Source organism: Schistocerca gregaria, chromosome 5 (assembly GCF_023897955.1).
Source record: "Schistocerca gregaria isolate iqSchGreg1 chromosome 5, iqSchGreg1.2, whole genome shotgun sequence".
Classification (NCBI taxonomy): domain Eukaryota; kingdom Metazoa; phylum Arthropoda; class Insecta; order Orthoptera; family Acrididae; genus Schistocerca; species Schistocerca gregaria.
In genome coordinates, this window is record NC_064924.1 from 9,500,391 (window position 1) to 9,525,918 (window position 25,528).

A 25,528-nucleotide genomic window follows, 5' to 3' on the forward strand; every position below is an offset into this window, starting at 1 on the left:
CATTGTTGGATGTTTATTAGAGTACTAGGTAAAAATTTGATTTAAATTGGTCAAGAACTTTTTGAGATTTTTGGTAAAAACAGTAAACAGCAACTTGTCTTTATCTATGAGTATAGATTTTATATATCTGTTTAAATATCATAGATATTTAACAATATGTTTCTGTATCTGCCTGAATGGTTATTACACTATTGTGTAAAATTTGAAGTAAATTACTCAAGAATGAGATTTTTGCTAACAATATTTCCTCTTTGTGTGGTATATATTTGTTTACGTATGGTAAATACTTAAAAAATACAAAGTCTATGTTTATTAGAGTGTTGTTGAAAATTTGAAGTAAGTTGGTCAAGAATTTTTTGATATTTTGGTAACAACATTTAACAATGACTCATCCTGGTCCAGCAGAACAGGTACTGTAGCTCATATATGACACATTCATTTTTTTTATTTCTTTTCTTCTTTAGTCATCAGTCTTCTCACTGGTTTGAATGCATCCCAGCATGACTTCCTTTCCTGTGCCAACTTCTTCATCTCAGAATAGCACTTGTGGCATGTGTCCTCAATAATTTGATGGTTGTATTCCAATCTTCATTTCACATGCTTGAAGATTGAAGATTGGTCAGCTCTACAAAACACTAGGAGAGACAGAGTCAGGAATGATTATGTAAGGAGAGACCTGCAGGAGACATTGACTACAGAGGAGAGGATGAGTGCTTTGAGATTGAAGTGGTTGTCATGTGAGGCCAATGCACCTGACTCGAAATCCACACCAGTATTTGGAGATGGAAGTACCAGGAAGAAAACCAATTGGGCAGCCTAGGAAGAGATGGACAGACCGGATTAAGGAAGATGTCAAGAGGAGAGGAGTAACATGGGATGTAGTGGAGAGGGAAGAGCTATACCATGACAGAAACCAATGGAGGCATATCGTTCACCAAGTTCCTACCCAACTTGTTGGAAGGAAGTCCCAATGATGATGATGGTGATGATGATGATGATGATTTATTCCAATCTCTGTCTTCCTCTACAGTTTTTGCCCTTTACAACTCCTTCTAGTACCAAGAAATTCATTATAAGATGTCTTAACAGAGTCCTGTCATCCAGTCCCTTCTCCTTGTAGGTGTTTTCCACACATCCTTTCCTATCTGATTCTGTGCAGAACTTCCTCATACCTTATCAGTCCACCCAGTTTTTCAACATTTGTCTGTAGCACAACATCTCAACTGCTTCAACTCTCTTGTGTTCCAGTTTTCCTACACTACCATACAGTGCTCTGTTCCAAATGTACATTCTCAGAAATTTCTCCCCCAAATTAAGGCCCATGTTTGATACTAGTACACTCTTCTTGGCTAGGAATGCCATATTTGCCAGTCCTTCTTTGCTCTGTCCATCATTGGTTATTTTGCTGCTTAGATAATAGAATTCCTTGACTTCATGACCATCAATCCTGATGTTAAGTTTCTCACCTCCTCATTTCTGCTACTTCTCATTGCCTTTGTTTCACTTCAATTTGTTCTCTGTGCATATTCTGTACTCACTACACAGTTCATTCCATAATTCTTCTTCACTTTCTCTGAGGATAGCAATGTTATCAGCGAGTTGTATCATAGATATCCTTTCACCTTGAATTTTAATTCCTCTCCTGAACCTTTCTTTTATTTCCATCATTGCTTTCTCAATGTGCAGATTCAACAGTAGGGGTGAAGGATTACATCCCTGCCTTACACCCTTTTTAATCTGAGCATTTTTTTTCCTTGCTCACCCACTCTTATCATTCCCTCTTGAATCTTGTACATATTGTATATTACCTGTATCTCCCTACAGCTCACCCCTATTTTTCTCAGATTTTCGAACATCTTGCACCATTTTACATTGTTGAATACCCTTTTCAGGTCAACAGATTCTATGTATATGTCCTGATTTTTTTAGTTTTGCTTCTATTACCAACCACAACGTTAGAATTGCCTCTCTGTTACCTTACCTTTCCTAAAGCCAAACTAATCATCATCTAACACATTCTCAATTTTCTTTTCCAATCTGGTGTATATTATCCTTGTCAGCACCTTGGATGCATCAGCGGTTAAGTTCATTTCATGATAATTCTTACACTTGTCAGCTTGTTGTCTTTGGAATAGCATATGATTAATATTTTTCTGACAGACATTCTACATAACAACATGAATAGTCATTTTGTTGACACTTCCCCCAATGATTTTAGAAATTCTGATAGAATATTACCTATCCCTTCCACCTTATTTGATATTAAGTCCTTCAAAGCTCTCTTAAATTCTGATTCTAATACTGGATGCCCTATTTCTTGTAAATCAACTCCCATTTCTTCTTCTACCACATCAGACAAATATTCCCCCTCATAGAGATCTTCAGTGTACTCTTTCCAACTATCCACTCACTCCTATGTGTTTGATAATGAAATTTCCATTGCACTCGTGATGTTACCAGCCCTGCTTTTAATTTCATTGAAGGTATCTTTGACTTTCCTATATGCTGAGTCAGTCCTTCTAACAATTATTTCTTCTCCGATTACTTCACATTTTATTATGCAGCCATTTCCTGTTAGCTTCCCTGTGCTACCTATTTATTTCATTCCTCAGCATCTTGTATTTCTGTATTCTTGAATTCCCCTGAACATTTTTGTACTCCTTCTTTCATCAATCAACTAAAGTATTTCTTCTGTTACCCATAGTTTCTTCACAGTTACCTTACTTGTACCTATGTTTGTCTTTCCTACTTATATGATTGCCCTTTTCAGAGATCTTCATTCCTCTTCAACTGTACTGCCAACTGAGCTGTTCCTTACCGCTGTATCTATCATCTTAGAGAACTTCAAGCACATCTCATCATTCCTTAGTCATTCTGTGCCCCCCTTTATTCATTCTTAATTGATACATTGAATCATTTTGTGTACATTTAAAAAATACATAACACCAAATTAAATACACCTAGACTTACAAAATTGTATGATAGTTATAGATAACAGGATATAGTACAAGTACATTCACAAGTTGTTCAAAATTGAGGCCAACAAGGACTGTTGTTGTTGTTGTTGTTGTTGTTGTTGTTGTGGTCTTCAGTCCTGAGACTGGTTTGATGCAGCTCTTCGTGCTACTCTATCCTGTGCAAGCTTCTTCATCTCCCAGTACCTACTGCAACCTACATCCTTCCTTGGTGTATTCATCTCTTGGCCTACCTCTTCGATTTTTACCCTCTACGCTGCCCTCAAATACTAAATTGGTGATCCCTTGATGCCTCAGAACATGTCCTACCAAATGATCCCTTCTTCTAGTCAAGTTGTGCCACAAACTTCTCTTCTTCCCAATCCTATTCAACACCTCCTCATTAGTTATGTGATCTACCCATCTAATCTTCAGCATTCTGCTGTAGCACCACATTTTGAAAGCTTCTATTCTCTTCTTGTCTAAACTATTTATTGTCCATGTTTCACTTCCATACATGGCTACGCTCCATACAAATACTTTCAGAAACGACTTCCTGGCACTTAAATCTATACTCGATGTTAACAAATTTCTCTCCTTCAGAAACGCTTTCCTTCCCATTGCCAGTCTACATTTTATATCCTCTCTACTTTGTTCATCATCAGTTAGTTTGCTCCCCAAATAGCAAAACTCCTTTACTGCTTTAAGTGTCGCATTTCATAATCTAATATCCTCAGCATCATCCGACTTAATTCGACTACATTCCATTATCTTCGTTTTGCTTTTGCTGATGTTCACCTTACATCCTCCTTTCAAGACACTGTCCATTCCATTCAACTGCTATTCCAGGTCCTTTTCTGTACCTGAGACAATTACAATCTCATCGGTGAACCTCAATGTTTTCATTTCTGCTCCATGTTTCCTCTACTGTTCTCAGTATACAGATTGATTAACATTGGGCATAGGCTACGACATTGTCTCACTCCCTTCCCAACCACTGTTTCCCTTTCATGCCCCTCAACTCTTATAACTACAATTTGGTTTCTATACAAATCTTAAACAGCCTTTCGCTCCCTGTATTTTACCCCTGCCACATTCAGAATTTGAAAGAGAGTATTCCAGTCAACATTGTCGAAAGCTTTCTCTAAGTCTAAAAATGCTAGAAATGTAGGTTTGCCTTTCCTTAATCTAGCTTCTAAGATAAGTCGTAGGGTCAGTATTGCCTCACATGTTCCAATATTTCTACGGAATCCAAACTGACCTTCCCCTAGGTTGGCTTCTACTAGTTTTTCCATTCAGCTGTAAAGAATTCGCATTAGTATTTTGCAGCTGTGACTTATTAAATTGATAGTTTGGTAATTTTCACATCTGTCAACACCTGCTTTCTTTGGGATTGGAATTATTATATTCTTCTTGAAGTCTGAGGGTATTTCGCCTGTCTCATACATCTTGCTCACCAGATGGTAGAGTTTTGTCAGGACTGGCTCTTTCAAGGCCGTCAGCAGTTCTAATGGAATGTTGTCTACTCCCTGTGCCTTGTTTTGACTTAGGTCTTTCAGTGCTCTGTCAAACTCTTCATGCAGTATGATATCTCCCATTCATCTTCCTCTACATCCTCTTCTCTTTCCATAATGTTGTCGTCAAGTACATTGCCCTTCTATAGACCCTCCATATACTCCTTTCACCTTTCTGCTTTCCCTTCTTTGCTTAGAACTGGGTTTCCATCTGAGCTATTAATATTCATGCAAGTGGTTCTCTTTTCTCCAAAGGTCTCTTTAATTTTCCTGTAGGCAGTATCTATCTTACCCCTAGTGAGATAAGCCTCTACATCCTTACATTTATCCTCCAGCCATCGCTCCTTAGCCATTATGCACTTCCCGTTGATCTCATTTTTGAGACGTTTGTATTCCTTTTTGCCGGCTTCATTTACTGCATTTTTATACTTTCTCCTTTCATCAATTAAATTCAATATTTCTCCTGTTACCCAAGGATTTCTACTAGCCCTTGTCTTTTTACCTACTTGATCCTCTGCTGCCTTCACTACTTCATCCCTCAAAGCTACCCATTCTTCTTCTAATGTATTTCTTTCCCCCATTCCTGCCATTTGTTCCCTTATGCTCTCCCTGAAACTCTGTACAACCTCTGGTTCTTTCAGCTTATCCAGATCCCATGTTCTTAAATTCCCACCTTTTTGCAGTTTCTTCAGTTTTAACCTACAGGTCATAACCAATAGATTGTGGTCAGAGTCCACATCTGCCCCTGGAAATGTCCTACAATTTAAAACCTGATTCCTAAATCTCTGTCTTACCATTATATAATCTATCTGATACCTTTTACTATCTCCAGGCTTCTTCCATGTATACAACCTTCTTTTATGATTCTTGAACCAAGTGTTAGTTATGATTAAGTTATGCTCTGCACAAAATTCTTAGCCTCAATCCATATTCACCTACTAGGTTTCCTTCTCTCCTACTACTGAATTCCAGTCACCCATTACTACTAAATTTTTGGCTCCCTTCACTATCTGAATAATTTCTTTAATTTTGTCATACATTTCCTCAATTTCTACGTCATCTGCAGAGCTAGTTGGAATATAAACCTGTACTACTGTAGTAAGCCTGGGGTTTGTGTCTATCTTGGCCACAATAATGTGTTCACTATGCTGTTTGTAGTAGCTTACCTGGATTCATATTTTTTTATTCATTATTAAAACTACTCCTGCATTACCTCTATTTGACTTTTTATTTATAACCCTGTATTCGCATGACCAAAAGTCTTCTTCCTCCTGCCACCGAACTTCACTAATTCCCACTATATCTAACTTTAATCTATCCATTTCCCTTTTTAAGTTTTCTAACCTACCTGCCTGATTCAGGGATCTGACATTCCACACTCCGATCCGTGGAACGCAAGTTTTCTTTCTCCTGATAATGATGTCCTCTTGAGTAGTCCCTGCCTGGAGATCTGAATGGGGGACTGTTTTACCTCCAGAATATTTTACCTAAGATGACGCCATCATCATTAATCATACAGTAAAGCTGCATGCCCTTGGGAAAAATAACGGCTGTAGCTTCCCCTTGCTTTCAACCATTCCACAGCGAGGCTGTTTTGGTTAGTGTTACAAGGCCAGATCAGTCAATCATCCAGACTGTTGCTCCTGCAACTACTGAAAAGGTTGCTGCCCCTCTTCAGGAACCACGTGTTTGTCTGGCCCCTCAACAGATACCCCTCCATTGTGGTTGCACCTATGGTAGCACTATCTGTATTGCTGAGGCAGGCAAGTCTCCCCACCAACAGCAAGGTCCATGGTTCATGGGGGGTGGCAACAAGGACTAATTAAAATTAAAATTTGTGGCTACATTTAAAATCATATAAAGTACAAATAAGCACAAGCATTATGTAATTTATACAAACTTTAAGATTAGTAGATAAATATAATAAGTACATACTAGTAGATCCATTTTTAATAGTTGGGTAGGCCTTATTGAAATTTACATTTTGAAGGTAAACCAGTAGAGAAAGATCACATTCAAAATATGCATGTAAGTTAAATAAAAAAGTGTTTTAATATTATTGATCTAAGCCTTATTTGACAATGTACTGGATTCATGACGTTTTTTACGTTTAGTGGTAGATGATTATAAAATTTAATCCCCATGCATTTTACACTATCAGCATATAATTTGGTGGAACGGGGAAACTGTGTCAGCAAGTATTTCCCTCTAGTGTCATGCTGGTGATATTCCAGATTCTGCTGCAGGCTGGCAATATTTAGCTTGGTAAAACTTCGTATCTCCAATATATACTGGCTTGGTAGTGGAAGACTACCTAGTTTTCGGAATAGTTATTTACACAAGCCTCTTTGGTTTTTAAATGAAATTATCCTGACATGTTTATTTTTGAGCTCAAATATTTTATTGGACTCAGAACTTTGGTAGATTAATTACTCTTTTGTTTATAAACAAAAATCTTGTGTATAATAAACAGTATTGCACTCTGAAAGTCTAAGCTAAATAACAAGTCTACATACAATGGCTTGGTTTTATAATAGACATTATTTTAGTAAAGTTTTTTTTTTAAATAATAGAAATGAACAGGTAAATGTCTGTTCATCTAACCAACAATATGTGAATGACACTATTAATTGGAGACATTAGTATATTTCATTGTAAAATGTATCAAATGTTTTAAGCAGTTTTGTATCCTTGTCCTGTCCTGATACAGGCTACCTACAAAAGCAAGGAAAAAAGTTGTGATTAAACATTGCTGTGGCAGCCAAATGATGAGTACTGGTCAGGAGACATCACTACACTGGCCCACCAGCAAGAGAGGCTCCCTGTGAGTGCAGTTCTAGCTGAATTTTGTCTTTGTGACTACCACTGGCATCCCAACTAATACTGTCATTATTTAGCACAAAGGAATCACACACTTAAGAGTAATTTGGTAAGTAATATGACATGTAATAATATTTCAATATACTGGGAGTTACTTTTGGCCTATCATGAACAATTTTCAAATGTAAGTACCAAAATTGTAGATTTTAAGCAACATCCTGGTACTTCTGTATATACAACATGAGGTTTTCCTTTTTATGTATTACTTGGTATGCTGTTTGGGGATTTGTAATGATCTATTACAGATCATGTGAGAAACAACAGAAAGAGCTTCCCTCTTATAACCCCAAGCCATTGAGGGCCAGTTAGCAGTTTGTGACAGATAGTGGTTGGTATTATACAGCAGCTGCTTCTCTTGTTGTATCGGTACTACATTACTTTACATAAATCTTAATTAACATTGCTGATATGTTAGATTTAAGGTTGCCATGAATATGTCATATATGATCCATCATAATACAGCTAAGTGTTCCCCACCACATCATAATGATCTCAATGCAGACCATCAGTTTAATTTGACTATATTCCATCATCCTCATTTTGTTTTCTGTTGATGTTCATCTCATATATCCTCCTTTCAAGACACTGTCCATTCTGTTCAACCGCTCTTGCAGGTCCTTTGCTGTCTCTTACACAATTACAATGTCATTGGCAAACCTCAAAGTTTTTATTTCTCCTCCATGGATTTTAATACCTACTCAAAATTTTTCTTTTGTTTCCTTTACTGCTTGCTCACAATACAGATTGAATAACATCAGGAACAGGCTACAGCCCTGACTCACTCCCTTCCCAGCCACTGCTTCCCTTTCATGCCTCTTGACTCATATAACTGCCATCTGGTTTCTGTACAAATTGTAAATAGCCTTTCACTCCCTGAATTTGACCCCTGCCACCTTCAGAATTTGAAAGAGATTATTCCACTCTACACTGACAATAGCTTCCTCTAAGTCTACAAATGCTAGAAACATAGGTTTGCCTTCCCTAATACTTTGAGCATACTATGAGCATACTGACTAGGAATTCCCACACATGTAATGACAATGTATGGAACTGACTCTTTTGGGAACATATGCTTTGAAACTGAGGGATTGTCAATGGCATACAAGCTTTGAAAACAAACTTCTATACAAACAGTGACTACTGTGCAATAGGTGTAATACAAATCATAGACCTACAAGTAGAGATTCATTGAATGAAACATATCTTGTTGTCAAATGGGATTTACAAATCCTTCGTTAACTAGCCTAGTATAATATCATCAAAATATCTCCACAAAACTTAGAGAAATATTGTTAATATGTAAAGGCTCTCAGTAGCACTGAGGTTGGATGATACATTACGTTAATTTGAAGGTAGAAAAGCAAAAAAGGTACATGAGTCTTGAAATTTTACTAGTGTAATGAGTATCCTTGAAGATATTGGGACTTTAGCCAGGTGAAGTCAACATCTAGCCATAATATTTTGGCTGGCAATGATGGAGAGATCGTAAGCTGAGTTTTGGACTGTTGCACATCACTGAGTCTATACAAAAAATTGGCATAGTGCCACACATGTGTTGATTGTTCTTCCTAACTGCTCTCTGTTCCATTTTGTACCCTAGATGTGACCCTGTCTGACACTTGCAGAAATATAAATAATGGTGGTATTTCAGGCATGCCTCATATGTAATCACTGGCCTACAGAGGTGAAATTCAGCAGTCAAAATAAAATAAATAGTTTCTATTAGATGTGGTATTAACCATAAATTTTTTTCTTTGTGAAAGTATTAAAGAAATTACTCAGTCCATAAGTTATCAGGCTGAAATATGCCATTGTGGTTAATAAAATATTCCAACAAACTATTTCAAAAATGGTTCAAATGGCTCTGAACACTATGGGACTTAACATCTATGGTCATCAGTCCCCTAGAACTTAACAAACAATTTCCACAGATTCTTTAATAATTCAATCTCAGCAGGATCTTGTTGAGGCCAAGATTTTTGTGATAGAATAATACATAATGAACCGAACAACGGAAAATCCAGGATGGAATGTAACAATTCCAGAGAAGAAAAATTTCTACTGACCATATAGCAGAGATGCTGAGTCACGATAGGCACAACAAAAACATTCACACAATTATAGCTTTCAGCATTAAGGCCTTTGTCAACAGTAGACACACATACACAGATGCACACACACACTCACACAAACACAACTTGCACACACATCTGCAGTCTCAGAGAACTGAAACCACACTGAAGGCAGCAGTGCGTGATAAGAATGGTGACTGGGTGGAATAAGGAGGAGCCAGGGGCGGGCAGGGGGAGGGATAGCATGGTGGAAGTGGCAGACAGTGGGAGGAGGTAAGTAGCGGAAAGGATAGAAATAAAAAGAAAAGAAATTAAAAGGCTGGGTGTGGCACTGAAATGATGGCTGTGTAGTGCTAGAATGGGAACAGGGAGGGGGCTGGACGGGTGAGGACAGTGACTAACAATGGTTGAGACCAGTATGGTTATGGGAATGTAGGATTTATTGCAGGGAAAGTTCCCGCCTGCACAATTTAGAAAAGCTGGTGTTGGTTCGAAGGGTCCGTATGGCATAGGCTGTGAAGCAGTCATTGAGATGAGGGATGTCATGTTTGGCAGCATGTTCGGCAACAGGGTGGTCCACTTGTTTTTGGCCACAGTTTGTCGGGACAGACAGCTTGTTGGCTGTTATGTCTACATAGAATGCAGCACAGTGATTGCAGCTTAGCTTGTAAATCACATGACTGGTTTCACAGGTAGCCCTGCCTTTGATGGGAGAGGTGATGTTAGTGACCAGACTGGAGTAGGTGGTCGTAGGAGAGGGGTATGAGCCATGGGGTAAGGGATTGGGAGCAGGGGTTGTTTAAGGATGGATGAGTATATTGTGTAGGTTCGGTGGATGGCAGAATACCACGGTAGGAGGGGTGGGAATGTTAGTGGGCAAGGCATTTCTCATTTCAGGGCAAATTGAGAGGTAATTGAAACCCTGGTGGAGAATGTAATTCAGCTGCTACAGTCCCAGATGGTACTGTGTTACGAGGGGAATGCTCCTCTGTGGCCAGACTGTGGGACTTTGGGAGGTGGCGAGAGACTAGAAAAATAAAGCAGGCGAGAATATTTTATACATCTACATCTACATTCATACTCTGCAAGCTACCTGACGGTGTGTGGCGGAGGGTACCCTGAGTACCTCTATTGGTTCTCCCTTCTATTCCAGTCTCATATGGTTTGTGGAAAGAAGGATTGTCAGTATGCTTCTGTGTGGACTCTAATCTCCCTGATTTTATCCTTATGGTCTCTTCGCGAGATGTACGTAGGAGGGAGAAATATACTGCTTGACTCTTTGGTGAATGAATGTTCTCGAAACTTTAACAAAAGCCCGTACCAAGCTACTGAGCATCTCTCCTGGAGAGTCTTCCACTGGAGTTTATCTATCATCTCCGTAACACTTTCGCGATTACTATATGATCCTGTAACAAAGCACGCTGCTCTCCGTTGGATCTTCTCTATCTCTTCTGTCAACCCCATCTGTTATGGATCCCACACTGCTGAGCAGTATTCAAGCAGTGGGTGAACAATTGTACTGTAACCTACTTCCTTTGTTTTCAGATTGCATTTCCTTAGGATTCTTCCAATGAACCTCAGTCTGGCATCTGCTTTACTGGCGATCAACTTTATATGATAATTCCATTTTAAATCACTCCTAATGCGTTATCCCAGATAATTATGTAATTAAATGCTTCCAGTTGCTGACCTGCTATTTTGTAGCTAAATGATAAGGGATCTATCTTTCTATGTATTCGCAACACATTACACTTGTCTACATTGAGATTGAATTGCCATTCCCTGCACCATGCGTAAATTCGCTGCAGATCCTCCTGCATTTCAGTACAATTTTCCATTGTTACAACCTCTTGATACACCACAGCATCATCTGCAAAAAGGCTAAGTGAACTTCCGATGTCATCCACCAGGTCATTTATGTATATTGTGAATAGCAATGGTCCTATTACACTCCCCTGCGGCACACCTGAAATCACTCTTACTTCGGAAGACTTCTCTCCATTGAGAATGATATGCTGCATTCTGTTATCTAGGAACTCCTCAATCCAATCACACAATTGGTCTGATAGTCCGTATGCTCTTACTTTGTTCATTAAACGACTGTGGGGAACTGTGTCAAATGCCTAGCGGAAGTCAAGAAACACGGCATCTACCTGTGAACCCATGTCTATGGCCCTCTGAGTCTCTTGGGCAAATAGCGCGAGCTGGGTTTCACACGACTGCCTCTTTCATAACCCATGCTGATTCCTACAGAGTAGATTTCTAGTCTCCAGACAGTCATTATACTCGAACATAATATGTGTTCCAAAATTCTACAACTGATCGACGTTAGAGATATAGGTCTATAGTTCTGCACATCTGTTCGACGTCCGTTCTTGAAAACAGGGATGACCTGTGCCCTTTTCCATTTGGAATGCTTCGCTCTTCTAGAGACCTACAGTACACCGCTGCAAGAAGGGGGGCAAGTTCCTTCGCGTACTCTGTGTAAAATCGAACTGGTATCCCATCAGGTCCAGCGGCCTTTCCTCTTTTGAGCGATTTTAATTGTTTCTCTATCCCTCTGTCATCTATTTCGATATCTACCATTTTGTCATCTGTGCGACAATCTAGAGAAGGCGCTACAGTGCAGTCTTCCTCTGTGAAACAGTTTTGGAAGAAGACATTTAGTATTTCGGCCTTTAGTCTGTCATCCTCTGTTTCAGTACCATTTTGGTCACAGAGTATCTGGACATTTTGTTTTGATCCACCTACCGCTTTGACATAGGACCAAAATTTCTTAGGATTTTCTGACAAGCCAGTACATATAACTTTACTTTCGAATTCATTGAACGCCTTTCGCATAGCCTTCCTCACACTACATTTCCCTTCGTGTAATTTTTGTTTGTCTGTAAGGCTTTGGCTATGTTTATGTTTGCTGTAAAGTTCCCTTTGCTTCTGCAGCAGTTTTCTAACTCGGTTGTTGTACCACAGTGGCTCTTTTCCATCTCTTATGATCTTGCTTGGCACATACTCATCTAACGTATATTGTACGATGGTTTTGAACTTTGTCCACTGATCCTCAACACTATCTGTACTTGAGAAAAAACTTTTGTGTTGAGCCGTCACATACTTTGTAATCTGCTTTTTGTCACTTTTGCTAAACACAAAAATCTTTCTAGCTTTTTTAATATTTCTATTTATGGCTGAACTCATCGATGCTGTAACCGCTTTATGATTGCTGATTCCCTGTTCTGCATTAACTGTTTCAAATAGTTCGGGTCTGTTTGTCACCAGAAGGTCTAATATGTTATCACCATAAGTCAGTTCTCTGTTTAACTACTCAAGGTAGTTTTCAAATAAAAAGAATTTCACTGGATTCCTTGTCCCTGCCACCTGTTACGAATATTTGAGTCTCCCAGTCTATATCCGGCAAATTAAAATCTCCACCCAGAACTATAACATGGTGGGGAAACCTACTCGAAATATTTTCCAAATTATCCTTCAGGTGCTCAGCCACAACAGCTGCTGAGCCAGGGGGGCCTATAGAGACATCCAATTACTATGTCTGAGCCTGATTTAACCGTGACCTTCACCCAAATCACTTCACATTTCAGATCTCCGTCAATTTCCTTCGATACTATTGCACTTCTTATTGCTATAAACACGCCTCTATCTTCACTGTCCAGCCTGTCTCTGCGGTATACATTCCAATCTGAGTTTAGGATTTCATTACTGTTTACGTCTGGTTTCAGCAAACTTTCTGTCCCTAGTACTATATGGGTGTTGTGACCGTTTATTAATGAGAACAGTTCTGGGACCTTTCTATAGACGCTCCTGCAGTTTACTATTAGCACATTAATATTGTTATTCCCTGTTGCATTTTTCCTACTCCTACCTTGTCGTTTCTCAGGAGGTGTCTTGTCGGTCCTAGGGAGGGAATTCTCTAACCTAAAAAACCCCCATGTGTACACCACACGTACTCCGCAACCCTTGTAGCCACTTCCGGCATGCAGTGCATGCCTGACCTATTCAGGGGGACCCTACATTTCTCCACCCAATAGCGGAGGTCGAGAAATTGCGCCCCATATCTCTGCAGAATCGTCTGAGCCTCTGGTTTAAGAATTCCACTAGGCTCCAAACCAGAGGACCGTGATCGTTTATGGGAACGATACTACAAATAGTTAGCTCTGATTCCACCCCACAAGAGAGGGTCTCCGCCTTCACCAATTCTGCCAACGCCTGTACCAACTGAGGATGACCTCTGAACCCAGACGGCAGGAGTCATTGGTGCCAACATGAGCAACAATTTGCAGTCGGGTGCACCCAGTGCTCTCTATCGCCGCCGGTAGGGCCTCCTCCACATCTCGGATGAGACCCCCCGGCAAGCACACAGAGTGTACACTGGCCTTCTTCCCCGACCTTTCTGCTACACTCCTGGAAATTGAAATAAGAACACCATGAATTCATTGTCCCAGGAAGGGGAAACTTTATTGACACATTCCTGGGGTCAGATACATCACATGATCACACTAACAGAACCACAGGCACATAGACACAGGCAACAGAGCATGCACAATGTCGGCACTAGTACAGTGTATATCCACCTTTTGCAGCAATGCAGGCTGCTATTCTCCCATGGCGACGATCGTAGAGATGCTGGATGTAGTCCTGTGGAATGGCTTGCCATGCCATTTCCACCTGGCACCTCAGTTGGACCAGCGTTCGTGCTGGACGTGCAGACCGCGTGAGACAACGCTTCATCCAGTCCCAAACATGCTCAATGGGGGACAGATCCGGAGATCTTGCTGGCCAGGATAGTTGACTTACACCTTCCAGAGCACGTTGGGTGGCACGGGATACATGCGAATGTGCATTGTCCTGTTGGAACAGCAAGTTCCCTTGGCGGTCTAGGAATGGTAGAACAATGGGTTCGATGACGGTTTGGATGTACCGTGCACTATTCAGTGTCCCCTCGACGATCACCAGAGGTGTACGGCCAGTGTAGGAGATTGCTCCCCACACCATGATGCCGGGTGTTGGCCCTGTGTGCTTCGGTCGTATGCAGTCCTGATTGTGGCGCTCACCTGCACAACGCCAAACATGCATACGACCATCATTGGCACCAAGGCAGAAGCGACTCTCATCGCTGAAGACGACACGTCTCCATTCGTCCCTCCATTCACGCCTGTCGCGACACCACTGGAGGCGGGCTGCACGATGTTGGGGCATGAGCGGAAGACGGCCTAACGGTGTGCGGGACCATAACCCAGCTTCATGGAGACAGTTGCGAATGGTCCTCGCCGATACCCCAGGAGCAACAGTGTCCCTAATTTGCTGGGAACTGGCGGTGTGGTCCCCTACGGCACTGCGTAGGATCCTACAGTCTTGGCGTGCATCCGTGCGTTGCTGCGGTCCGGTCCCAGGTCGACGGGCATGTGCACCTTCCGCCGACCACTGGCGACAACATCGATGTACTGTGGAGACCTCACTCCCCACGTGTTGAGCAATTCGGCGGTACGTCCACCTGGCCTCCCGCATGCCCACTATACGCCCTCGCTCAAAGTCCTTCAACTGCACATACAGTTCACGTCTACGCTGTCGCGGCATGCTACCAGTGTTAAAGACTGCGATGGAGCTCCATATGCCACGGCAAACTGGCTGACACTGACGGCGGCGGTGCACAAATGCTGCGCAGCTAGAGCCATTCAACAGCCAACACCGCGGTTCCTGGTGTGTCCGCTGTGCCATGCGTGTGATCATTGCTTGTACAGCCCTCTCGCAGTGTCTGGAGCAAGTATGGTGGGTCTGACACACCGGTGTCAATGTGTTCTTTTTTCCATTTCCAGGAGTGTATTTCCCTAAGGGGCTCCATCACCCGCCTAACGTTGGAGTTACCAATAACTAATAAACCCCTACCCCCGTGTGCCTGCTCGGACCTTGCTGAAGGAGCAGCCACATGTCCACCCACAGGCAGAGCAGACGATGCCACATGGCCAGCTTCCACATTTACCCTCTGCCTCGTGCACCCCTGAACTCGCCACCCCCCTTGGGGAGAGGGTGGCCCAACTGCATCCAGCACCCATGAAGATGTCTCGACAGCAGGGACAGTGGGTGAAGCATGTAACACCTGTGGTGTACCTTGCGACGCACCAGAATCCCCACTGCTGCTACACTCCGAGGCAGCAGCCTGAAGATGGCTGACCACGGCCATCAACACGTTCAGCAGTTCGCGAACAGTGGCCAGCTTTTCCTCCGTCCGTACACAGCAGACACACATTCTATCCATCCTAAGGAATCAATTTACTGAAGAGAGTTAATCAACTTTTTACTAGACTGCTAATTCACTAAAGGCGGCTTATTATTGACTAAACTGCGATTGCTAGCCACTTCTTGTAGAAAACAATGAAAATAGCACTAACTGTCTCTGGACTGTATTGAAAACAAACACTTGCACTACTGGCACTATGGTTGACTAAAGGGACTCTCTCTGACTGTATTCAAAACAAACACGAAATCTATGGAACACTATTAATAGCACTCGACAATTAAAGCTTCCTAAAAGCAAAAACACACAGAAGAAGAAGTGACAAATAAGAAAAATACAGTTAATACTTAAATTAAGGTAGCTTGCTGCACAGTAGACACGAAGCAGACATGGATGGGAAGATAATTACAGTCAGTGAAGGCTTCACTGAGACCCTCAGTATATTTTGAGAGGGACTGCTCATCACTGCAGATGCGATGATCTTAGGTGGCTAGACTGTAGGGAAGGGACTTCTTGGTATGGAATGGGTGGCAGCTGTTGAAGTGGAGGTATTGCTGGTGGTTAGTAGGTTTGATATGGGCAGAGGTACTGATGTAGCCATCTCTGAGGTGGAGGTCAACATCTAGGAAGGTGGCTTGTTGGGTTGAGTAGGACCAGGTGAAGCAAATGGGGGAGAAGTTGTTGAGGTTCTGGATGAATGTGATTAAGGTGTCCTCATGCTACCTACAGTTGTCGCATCTGCAGTGATGTAGGCATGTCAACCAACAAGCTGTCTGTCCGCATGAACGGCCACCAACAAACTGTGGTTAAAAAAAAGGTAGACCACCGTGTTGCTGAACATGCTGCGAAATATGATATCCCTCATCTCAATGACTGTTTCGCAGCCTGTTCCATATGGATCCTTAGAACCAACACCAGCTTTTCTAAATTGTGCAGGTGGGAACTTTCCCTGCAATACATCCTATATTCCCATAACCCTCCTGGCCTCAACCTTCATTAGTCATTGTTCTCACCCATCAAGGCCCCTCTCTCTTTCCATTCCAGCACTACACAGCCGCCATTTCACGCCACATCCAGTCTTTAAGTTCTTTTTATTTTTCTCCTTTCTGCTACTTACCCCCTACCTCCTCCACATCTTCTCTCCTGTCCTCGATCTAAACTGTAACACTTCACTCACCATATAGCATCTCTGCTATATGGTGAGTAGCAACTTTCCTTCTCTGGTAATAATACATAGTGTGGAAGCACAAGGCTCAGCTATGGCTTATTCACTAGGTTGTGAAAGGTGAATGGCAAAAACATCTCGTCCACCTTTAATTAATTGTATGGGTAATCTCAACAATATAGGTTTTGCCACATTGACATGATCTTCTGTAAACTCCAGTCTTCTACAAACCCATATAATTCTTTATGATGTTGAGAAGAGCACAGGTCTTTGTAAGTGGCAGGAAGATTACTTTAGGAATCTGCCTAATTTATATGTAATGGTTCTGATGAAGCAAGCTGGGATCTCTTTACTTCCTCTCGTTTTGCCATCTGCCTCCTTAAATTACCTCCCCCCCCCCCCCCCCCCCCCCCCATAGTTACCTTTTAACATGCATGAGTATAATCTGCATTTCCATGAAAGAGGAAGGTCAGCCCTCAGTCTTAAGAAATATAGCACCAGATCTGATTTTGTGCTTAGTTTTGTACATGTAATCAATTTCTTAATTTATTTTGACTATTCCTAGTTAATACCTTTTGTTATAGGGTGAAATCTGTGACTATTTTGTGACAAAAAATCTATTGTTGACTTATAAACAAATATAAATTCTGTAATAATTATGAACATTATGAAGAAGAACTATTAGAATTCTTAAAGTATTTATTTGGCTCCATTTGAAACCATATTAGCAAAGCCAGACCTTAATTAATTCAAAAATAATTACGAGGTTAATTGAATGAGTTATGTTTTAATTGTAATTTCTGTAAATTAAACACCAAATAACGTATAGTTTCAGTACCTATTATTGTGAAGATATATAATGGTCCAAGACAGTCAGTCCATGGCCAGTTTTCAGAGGGAAATTATGTACTGTTTCAATTATCAACAATGCAACAACTTAACAGTGGAATTAGTGAAACATACATAGGCCCTGTTTTAAAATAATGACAGTGTCTGTTCAGTTTATTTGTGAAATAGTGTCACACATACAGTATTATTCTGCAAGAACTGTGAAATGTGTGGTTAGGTTTTTCTGCTCATAGATGTTTAACAGAAAACTATTGTAGGAGTATCCTGATGTTTACCTGCGACCTATTAATGTTTATTACAATTTACAATAGTGAACTGGTCACATACCTCTGTCATATTGGGGAATTTTGAATAGTGAAAGTAAAGAACTGTTAAACGTAACTATGCAACTGTCAGCTACATCATTTACAGTGTCAGAGTTGAGCTTCCATCCCACATCTTTCAGCCCGTATAACAATGCAGTACATCGACATCGAGGACTATCAGTGAAGAAATAAAGCAGGCAAACATCACGTGGTATGCACATGTGGGAAGTTAGCCTTGGACTTGAACAGATCTATATCCTCTCTATCTTACACCATGACTTTATCATCTTAATGTACCATGCATAAAGAACAAATATGTCCTAATATGCTTGCCCACACATTTTATAAAAAATGGTTCAAATGGCTCTGAGCACTATGGGACTTGACATCTTAGGTCATCAGTCCCCTAGAACTTAGAACTACTTAAACCTAACTAACCTAAGGACATCACACACATCCATGCCCGAGGCAGGATTTGAACCTGCGACCGTAGCAGTCCCGTGGTTCCGGACTGCAGCACACAAAACTGCATGGCCACCGCGGCCGGCTGCACACTTTATAGTTACTGACATTATTAGCCATGTACATCAGTGATTTTCTGAGGCTGGTACAGCAGAGAAAACTGACAGGTTGCCCTGTGACTACACTGTGAATCATAGATACTGTTATATGTATCGTATGTATGTCTCAGATGAGTTATGTATGATATAATTTGGCACATCTTTTATCTTTATTTTTCAGGTCTGGATATGTTCAGAATGTGAGCAAAATCAGTTATCATTGTAAAAATTATATGAATAATATTTCAGTAATTGCAGAGTCATCTCCACTTGACATCTTGTCAATCTTTTATACTGAGATTATGAAATTTGAACAGTTAATTGATAGAACATTTGAAGTTCAAGAAACTTATTGTTGTTAGTAATATTTGTTTGTGTAATACTAAGGAAGAGAATTACATTTTTAATTAATCAAATCAGATATAGGTCCTCCATCCTTATCAGCACTTGCTACATAATATGACATAAAAACTAGAATCAGTTTCATAAGTTTTTCCATGCTATCTTACCTTCTTATAACATCCTGTCCATAGAGGAGCAACATTTGATGGATAAAAGTACTCTCTCCTCACATTGTTTGAAATATCATAATCCAGCCAGATACCTACATCATCATGCCAGAAAACCTCTGTCACAGCATCTAACCATTGCTTAGCTTTGGTGCAGTAGTACTGAGCTTTCTTATGATTATGGAGAGTAGAGTGAAACTTGCACAGAATCTCAGCATTCCAGTACACAAATGCATTCAGATCAACTGGGATAATATACTGTGTTTGTATGTTTGACAAATTTCCTGAAAAATTAAATTCAAAAATTAAAATCATCTAGAGCTGTCAACCATCAGAAAAATTACAGATGAAATGTAATGCTACAGATAATATCAGTTAATATATATGTAATGAACATATCCTATTTATTTCTAATGGAATATCCGAAATGCTGAACTCTGTTTACAAATACTCCTTTACAAAAGAAAAACCAGGGGTACTGTCACAGTTAAATTCTCACTCTGCTGTAAAGATGAGTGGTATAGGTGTTCGATTCAGTGGTGTTGAGAAACAGCTGACATAATTAAAACTGAATAAGGCCCAGACAGTATTCCTGTCAGGTTTTTAACAGAATTATCCCTGTCAGGTTTTAAACAGAATTTTAGTTGTGTTTTCCCCAAGTTTAATCATAATATATTAAGAGAAAAATAGCCATGTAATTTGAAGAAGCCACAGGTTACACTCATCTAACATGAGGGTAACAAAAGTGATCCAGCAAATTATCAACCAATATCTTAGACATCCATCTGTTGCAGAACCCAGCATGTTTTGAGCTCAAACAGAATGACCTCCTCCATGGCAGCCAACATGGATTCTAAATGCTACAAACTGGCACATTTCTCATGAGATCTCTTTGAGTGTCATGAATGAAGGCAAAGAAGTAGACACAGTATTTCTCGACTTCCAAAAAGCATTTGAGTCAATACCACACCACCATTTCATAACAAAAGTATGATCATATGGGTTAATAAATTAAATTTTTGATTGAACTGAGAGTTTCTTCTTAGGAAGACTGCATCATATTTTCTTGGATGAAGAGTCATAAACAAATGTAGAAGTAACCTCAGATATGCCCTAGAGAAGTGTGTTGTGGCATTTGCTCCCCATGCTGTTTATGAAAGACTTGGTAGACAATATTAATAGTACCCTCACACTTTCTGCAGATATGTAGTTGTTTATAACGAATTACTGTCTGAAAAAATGCTTTAAATTTGCAGAAACATTAACTTTGCACTCACAAAATGCAAAAATTTTGTATCATATGACTATGATTGGAGGTGACTTCAGTCCACCATGTATAGACTTGGACGTCTATGGATTCACTGCAGATTGTACAGAAAGACAGACTTGTGAAATACTTTTGAACAAATTTTCAGAAAACTGCCTTGAACAACCAGGTGACTGCCCACACACAATGGAAATATTTTAGACCCAATAGCTATGAACAGGTCTGACTTTATTGACAGTATGAATTTACAGACAGGGTTAGTGATACTGATGTCATCATAGTGACAATGGTTACTAAAGTTAATAAATCCATCAGGAAGGCTAGGATAGTATTTATGCTAGAAAAGTCAGGTAAGCTGTTGTTAGCATCCCACTTACATAATAAGTGGACATCATTTAGTTCCAACATGACAGACAGAGAGAAGTTATGGGCAAAATTTAAACTAAGTGTAAATTGACTCTGGAGATGTATGTGTCAAGTAATTGGATTAAGAATGGAGAGGGTTCTCTGTAGCTTAATAATCAAATTTGGAAAATACTGAGGAAATAGACTGTTGCATTGTTGATTAAGAAAGAAATCACAAGTGTCAACATGCTAAAGTTACCAGAAACTCATTCATCCATAGGAAGGTCAATATGTGAAGCATACAACAGCGTCCACCATCATATCTTAGTGAAAGAACCTGAGAAAATTCTAGTCATACATAAAATCACTAAGTGGGTGGAAGGCTTCTGTTGAGTCACTTGTACAACAGCCTAGCAATAAAAGGGAGGCTGAAGTATTGAATTAAACATTTAAGAAAGCATTCACACAGGAGGATCATAAAAACATACCATTGTTTGACTCTGGTGCAGACTTTTACATGGAGGAAATAGAAATAGACATTCATGGCATAGAAAAGCAACTGAAAGAATTGAAAACAATTAAGTCGTCATGTCTATACTGAATCATAGTTCAGTTTTACAGAGAGTATTCTGTGGCATTGACCTCACAATTAGCAAAGCGCCATATGACTCGGAAAATACATAGGTGACTCCTATATAAAAAACCATGAAAGAGTGTACCCTCAAAATTACAGACCAACATCCTTAACATTGGTTTACAGCAGAATTCTTTAACACATTCTGAGTTTGAATATAATACATTTCCTTCAGACAATAAATCTTCTTTCCAGAAATCGGCACAGATTTAGAAAGCATGCCTTGTCCATAACTCAATTTGGCCTTTTCTCTCATAATATCCTCTAAACTAAAGATGAAGGGCAACATGCAAACTTCAAATTCCTAAATTTCCAAAAAGCAATTGACATGGTGCCCCACAGGAGACTATTAACAAAGGTATGAGCATACAGAATGGGTTCCCATATATGTGAGTGGCTCAAATACGTTTTAAGTAACAGGACCCAGTATGTTGTTCTCAATGGCAAGTGCAGGGGTAAAATCATGAGTGCCCCATGGAAGTATGGCTGGACTGCTCTTATTCTGTATATACATAAATAATCTGGTGGACAAGATGAACAACAGTTTATGACTGTTTCCTGATAATGTTCTCATGTGTGGAAAAGTGTCTACTTTGAGTGATTGTAGGAGAACACAAGATGTCTTCAACAAAATTTATGGTTGGTTTGATGAATTGCAGCTTATTCTAAGTGTAGAAACACGTAAGTTAATGTGCACGAATAGGAAAAACAATCCTGCAATGTTCAAATACAGCTTTAGTAATATGCTGCTTGACACAGACACATTGATTAAATACCTAATCATTACATTCCAAAGCGATGCAAAATGGAATGAACATCTTGTTCATAGTTTGGAATGCAAATGCTTGACTTCATTTTATTGGGATAAATTTGGGAAAGTGTAGCTCAGCTGTAAAGGAGATGACATATTGAATGCAAGTGCTACCCATTCTTGAGTACTGCTCAAGTGTTTGGGATCCCCAACAAGCCAGATTAAAGGAATACATCAAAGCAATTCAGAGGCATGCCACTAGCTTTGTTACTGGTAAGTTCAGTCAGTACACAGGCATTATGGAGACACTTCAGGGACTCAAATGGGAAATCCTAAAGTTCTTTCTGCGAGGCACTATTGTAGAAATTTAGAGAACTGACATTTGAATCTAACTGCAGATTGATTCTGCTGTTACCAATGTACATTTCACATAACTGCCATGGAGATATGGTGAGAGACATGAGGTCACTTGTGGAGGCTTACAGACAGTCATTCTTCTCTTGCTCTGTTTGTGAGTGGGAAGGAAATGACTAGTAGCGGCATGTGATACCCTCCACCGTGCACTGTACAGTGGCTTGCAGAGTATGTATGTAGACATAGATGAACTATGTAACTGAGTTGCAACTGGAATCAAACTCATAGAAATGCCTGTGTGTCACAATTTTTGGTGCTATGAACAGAATTACCACATAGGCTCCGCAGTAGGTAAGATAGGTGGCACACTTTAGTTTATTCATGGGATATTTGAAAAGTTCAATCAGTATACAAAGGAGGTTGCTTACAAAACACTCATGTAACCCATTCTAGAATATTACTCAAATATGTGTGTTGTGTGTGTGTGAAACAAACTAAATAGGACTAATAGAGGATATTGAACATATACATATAATGTCACAGTTATAAGAGCCCAGGGGCATTAAAGGGAAGCAGTGGTCAGGAAGGGAGTAAGACAGGGTTGTAGCCTATACCTGATGTTATCCAATCTGTATATTGAGCAAGCAGTAAAGGAAACAAAGAAAAATTTCAAGTAGGAATTAAAATCCATGTACAAAATAATATCAAAGGACCTGGAAGAGCCGCTGAAAGGAATGGAAAGTGTCTTGAAAGGAGGATATAAGATGAACATGAACTAAAGCAAAATGAGGATAATGGAATGTATTCGAATTAAATTGGGTGATGCTGAGGGAATTAGATTAGGAAATGAGGCACTTAAAGTAGTAAATGAGTTTTGCTATTTGGGGAGCAAAATAACTGATGATCATTGACATAGAGAGGATATAAAATGTAGACTGGCAGTGGTAAGGAAAGCATTTCTGAAGAAGAGAAATTTCTTAACATTGAGTATAGATTTAATGTGTCAGGGAGTCATTTCTGAAAGTGTTTGTATGGAGTGTAGCCGTGTATGGAAGTGAAATTTGGACGATAAATAGTTTAGACAAGGAGAGAATAGAAGCATTCAAAATGTGGTGCTACAAAAGAATGCTGAAGATTAGATGGGTAGATCACATAACTAATGAGGAAGTATTGAATAGAATTGGAGAGAAGAGAAATTTGTGTGGCACAACTTGACTAGAAGGGATCGATTGGTAGGACATGTTCTGAGGCATCAAGGGATCACCAATTTAGTATTGGAGGGCAGTGTGGGGGGTAAAAATCGTAGAGGGAGACCAAGAGATGAATACACTAAGCAGATTCAGGGGGACCTAGGTTGCAGTAGGTACTGGGAGATGAAGAAGCTTGCACAGGATACAGTAGCATGGAGAGCTGCTTCAAACCAGTCTCTGGACTGAAGACAACAACAACAACAACAACAACAACATAGAATGGCAGCAAGTGAACCACAGATTAGCATCATATAGATGCTGAAAAATCTGAGCCAGCAAACACCTAACAATATGCAACTGCCAGTTTGCAAAACCATACTTATAAAGAATCAAGTTCTGGTAGTTGGAGAGAAATCTAGAAATATATGTTGGATACAAAATTAAAATCACAGTGACAATCCACTGAAGCTTTGTAGAGATGTATTTTGCAGAGCCTCTAGTACGTCTGTTGATTGTGTCATATTGCACTTTTCATTCTGAGTGCAAAGTGAGCACATAAAGATGCTTAGAACAATTGAGTCTCCTGCCAAGTTTGAAATACCTACTGAGGGGTTCTGTCAGGATTTATCCAGCCCATATGCCATAACATCTTCCTGACAACACTCAGCCACATATTTCAGGTGCAATGATGACACCTCTGCAGCGTTTTCAATGGAAAGTGCTTGGTCACCAACAATACAGTCCATAATCGGCTGCCCCAGAGTTTTGCCTCTTTACACACACAAATCACTGACTATAAAGACAGCATTTTGGCACAGACAGTGAGCTGCAGGCCAGCATAGGGAACTGGCAGAAAGCACAGGCAGCTGCCTTTTAAGAAAAGGTTATTAAAAGTTGATACCACACTATGATAAATGTCTAAGTCAGAGTGGCGACTATGCAGAGAAGTAGCTGGAAGGACTAGTTAAATGTGCAAATATATCATATTTAATTTTCACTGTTGTTTATATTTTACAGCTGAGTAGTGATCAGGAGTAAAAATAGTAGCTCTCCCACTTCAGCCCCCCCCCCCCCCCCCAATGTATTTTTCCCATGGGGCCTGCAAATAGAATAATTTAAACAGTCTTTGTTCCCAAACTCCATACATGAATGGAATAGGAAGAAACCCCAATAATCTCATGGAGCATGAAAACTAGTCAGCCCTTCACAAATTTTAAAAGCATCATAAAAATCAAGTAATTCCACCTCTACACTTGATAACTGCCTGGATTCAGTTAGGAAGTGAGACCACAAGGTTGTGCAGTTACATCATATCCAGAATTTGTTCTTGCAATACTACCAAATTATGGGGATGCTGATGTCTGAGTTTTACCCACTATTCCAGCCTTTCTCACAGATTTTCTGTGGTGTAGAGACCAGGTGATTTTGCAACCCAATTGAGATTTAACATGGTGGGGGAGTGTTCAGTAACCAGTCAGATATTCTTCCAGTGTGATGATCTTTGCTGTTGTCATCTTTCTGCCTATGTGTGCAATGGCCTCTGATGACCAACTACATGCATTCACTGCATGAAGTTCCATCATAATGTTCTCTTGCTAACAGGTTGGGATGGACTTTCAATCACTTCCCCCAGGAATCATTGTGTTTGGAAGTGATTTTGATTCACAAGCCATGAAATGCGTCTCCAGTCTCTCTCTGTCATGATCCTTTCTGGCCACAGTTCTGACACTGCATTTTGTGGCCACACACTGTAAACACACTGAACAATCTGTTGCAAAACACCAACAAATACAGCAACTGCTCATACTGTAAGCAACGGGAATGGTCAAACACGATGGCCCTTTTCAACCACTCCATCACATACTTACATTTACCGATTTTTACACACAGTTTTTGCTTGAAACACAAATGTCTCACTGAGTCTTCTGCCTTTTG

The 25,528-nt window shown here is 40.1% G+C and overlaps 1 protein-coding gene across 2 annotated transcripts in view; it reads right to left on the minus strand.

The window, feature by feature from the left end:
* Positions 1 to 25,528, minus strand: part of LOC126272019 (trehalase-like) — a 302,042-nt gene that overhangs the window by 127,725 nt on the left and 148,789 nt on the right. For both annotated transcript variants that reach the window (XM_049974513.1, XM_049974514.1), the window contains exon 4: positions 19,053 to 19,336. In XM_049974513.1, coding sequence (XP_049830470.1) covers positions 19,053 to 19,336 — 284 coding nt within the window. The remainder of the gene's footprint in view (positions 1 to 19,052; positions 19,337 to 25,528) is intronic.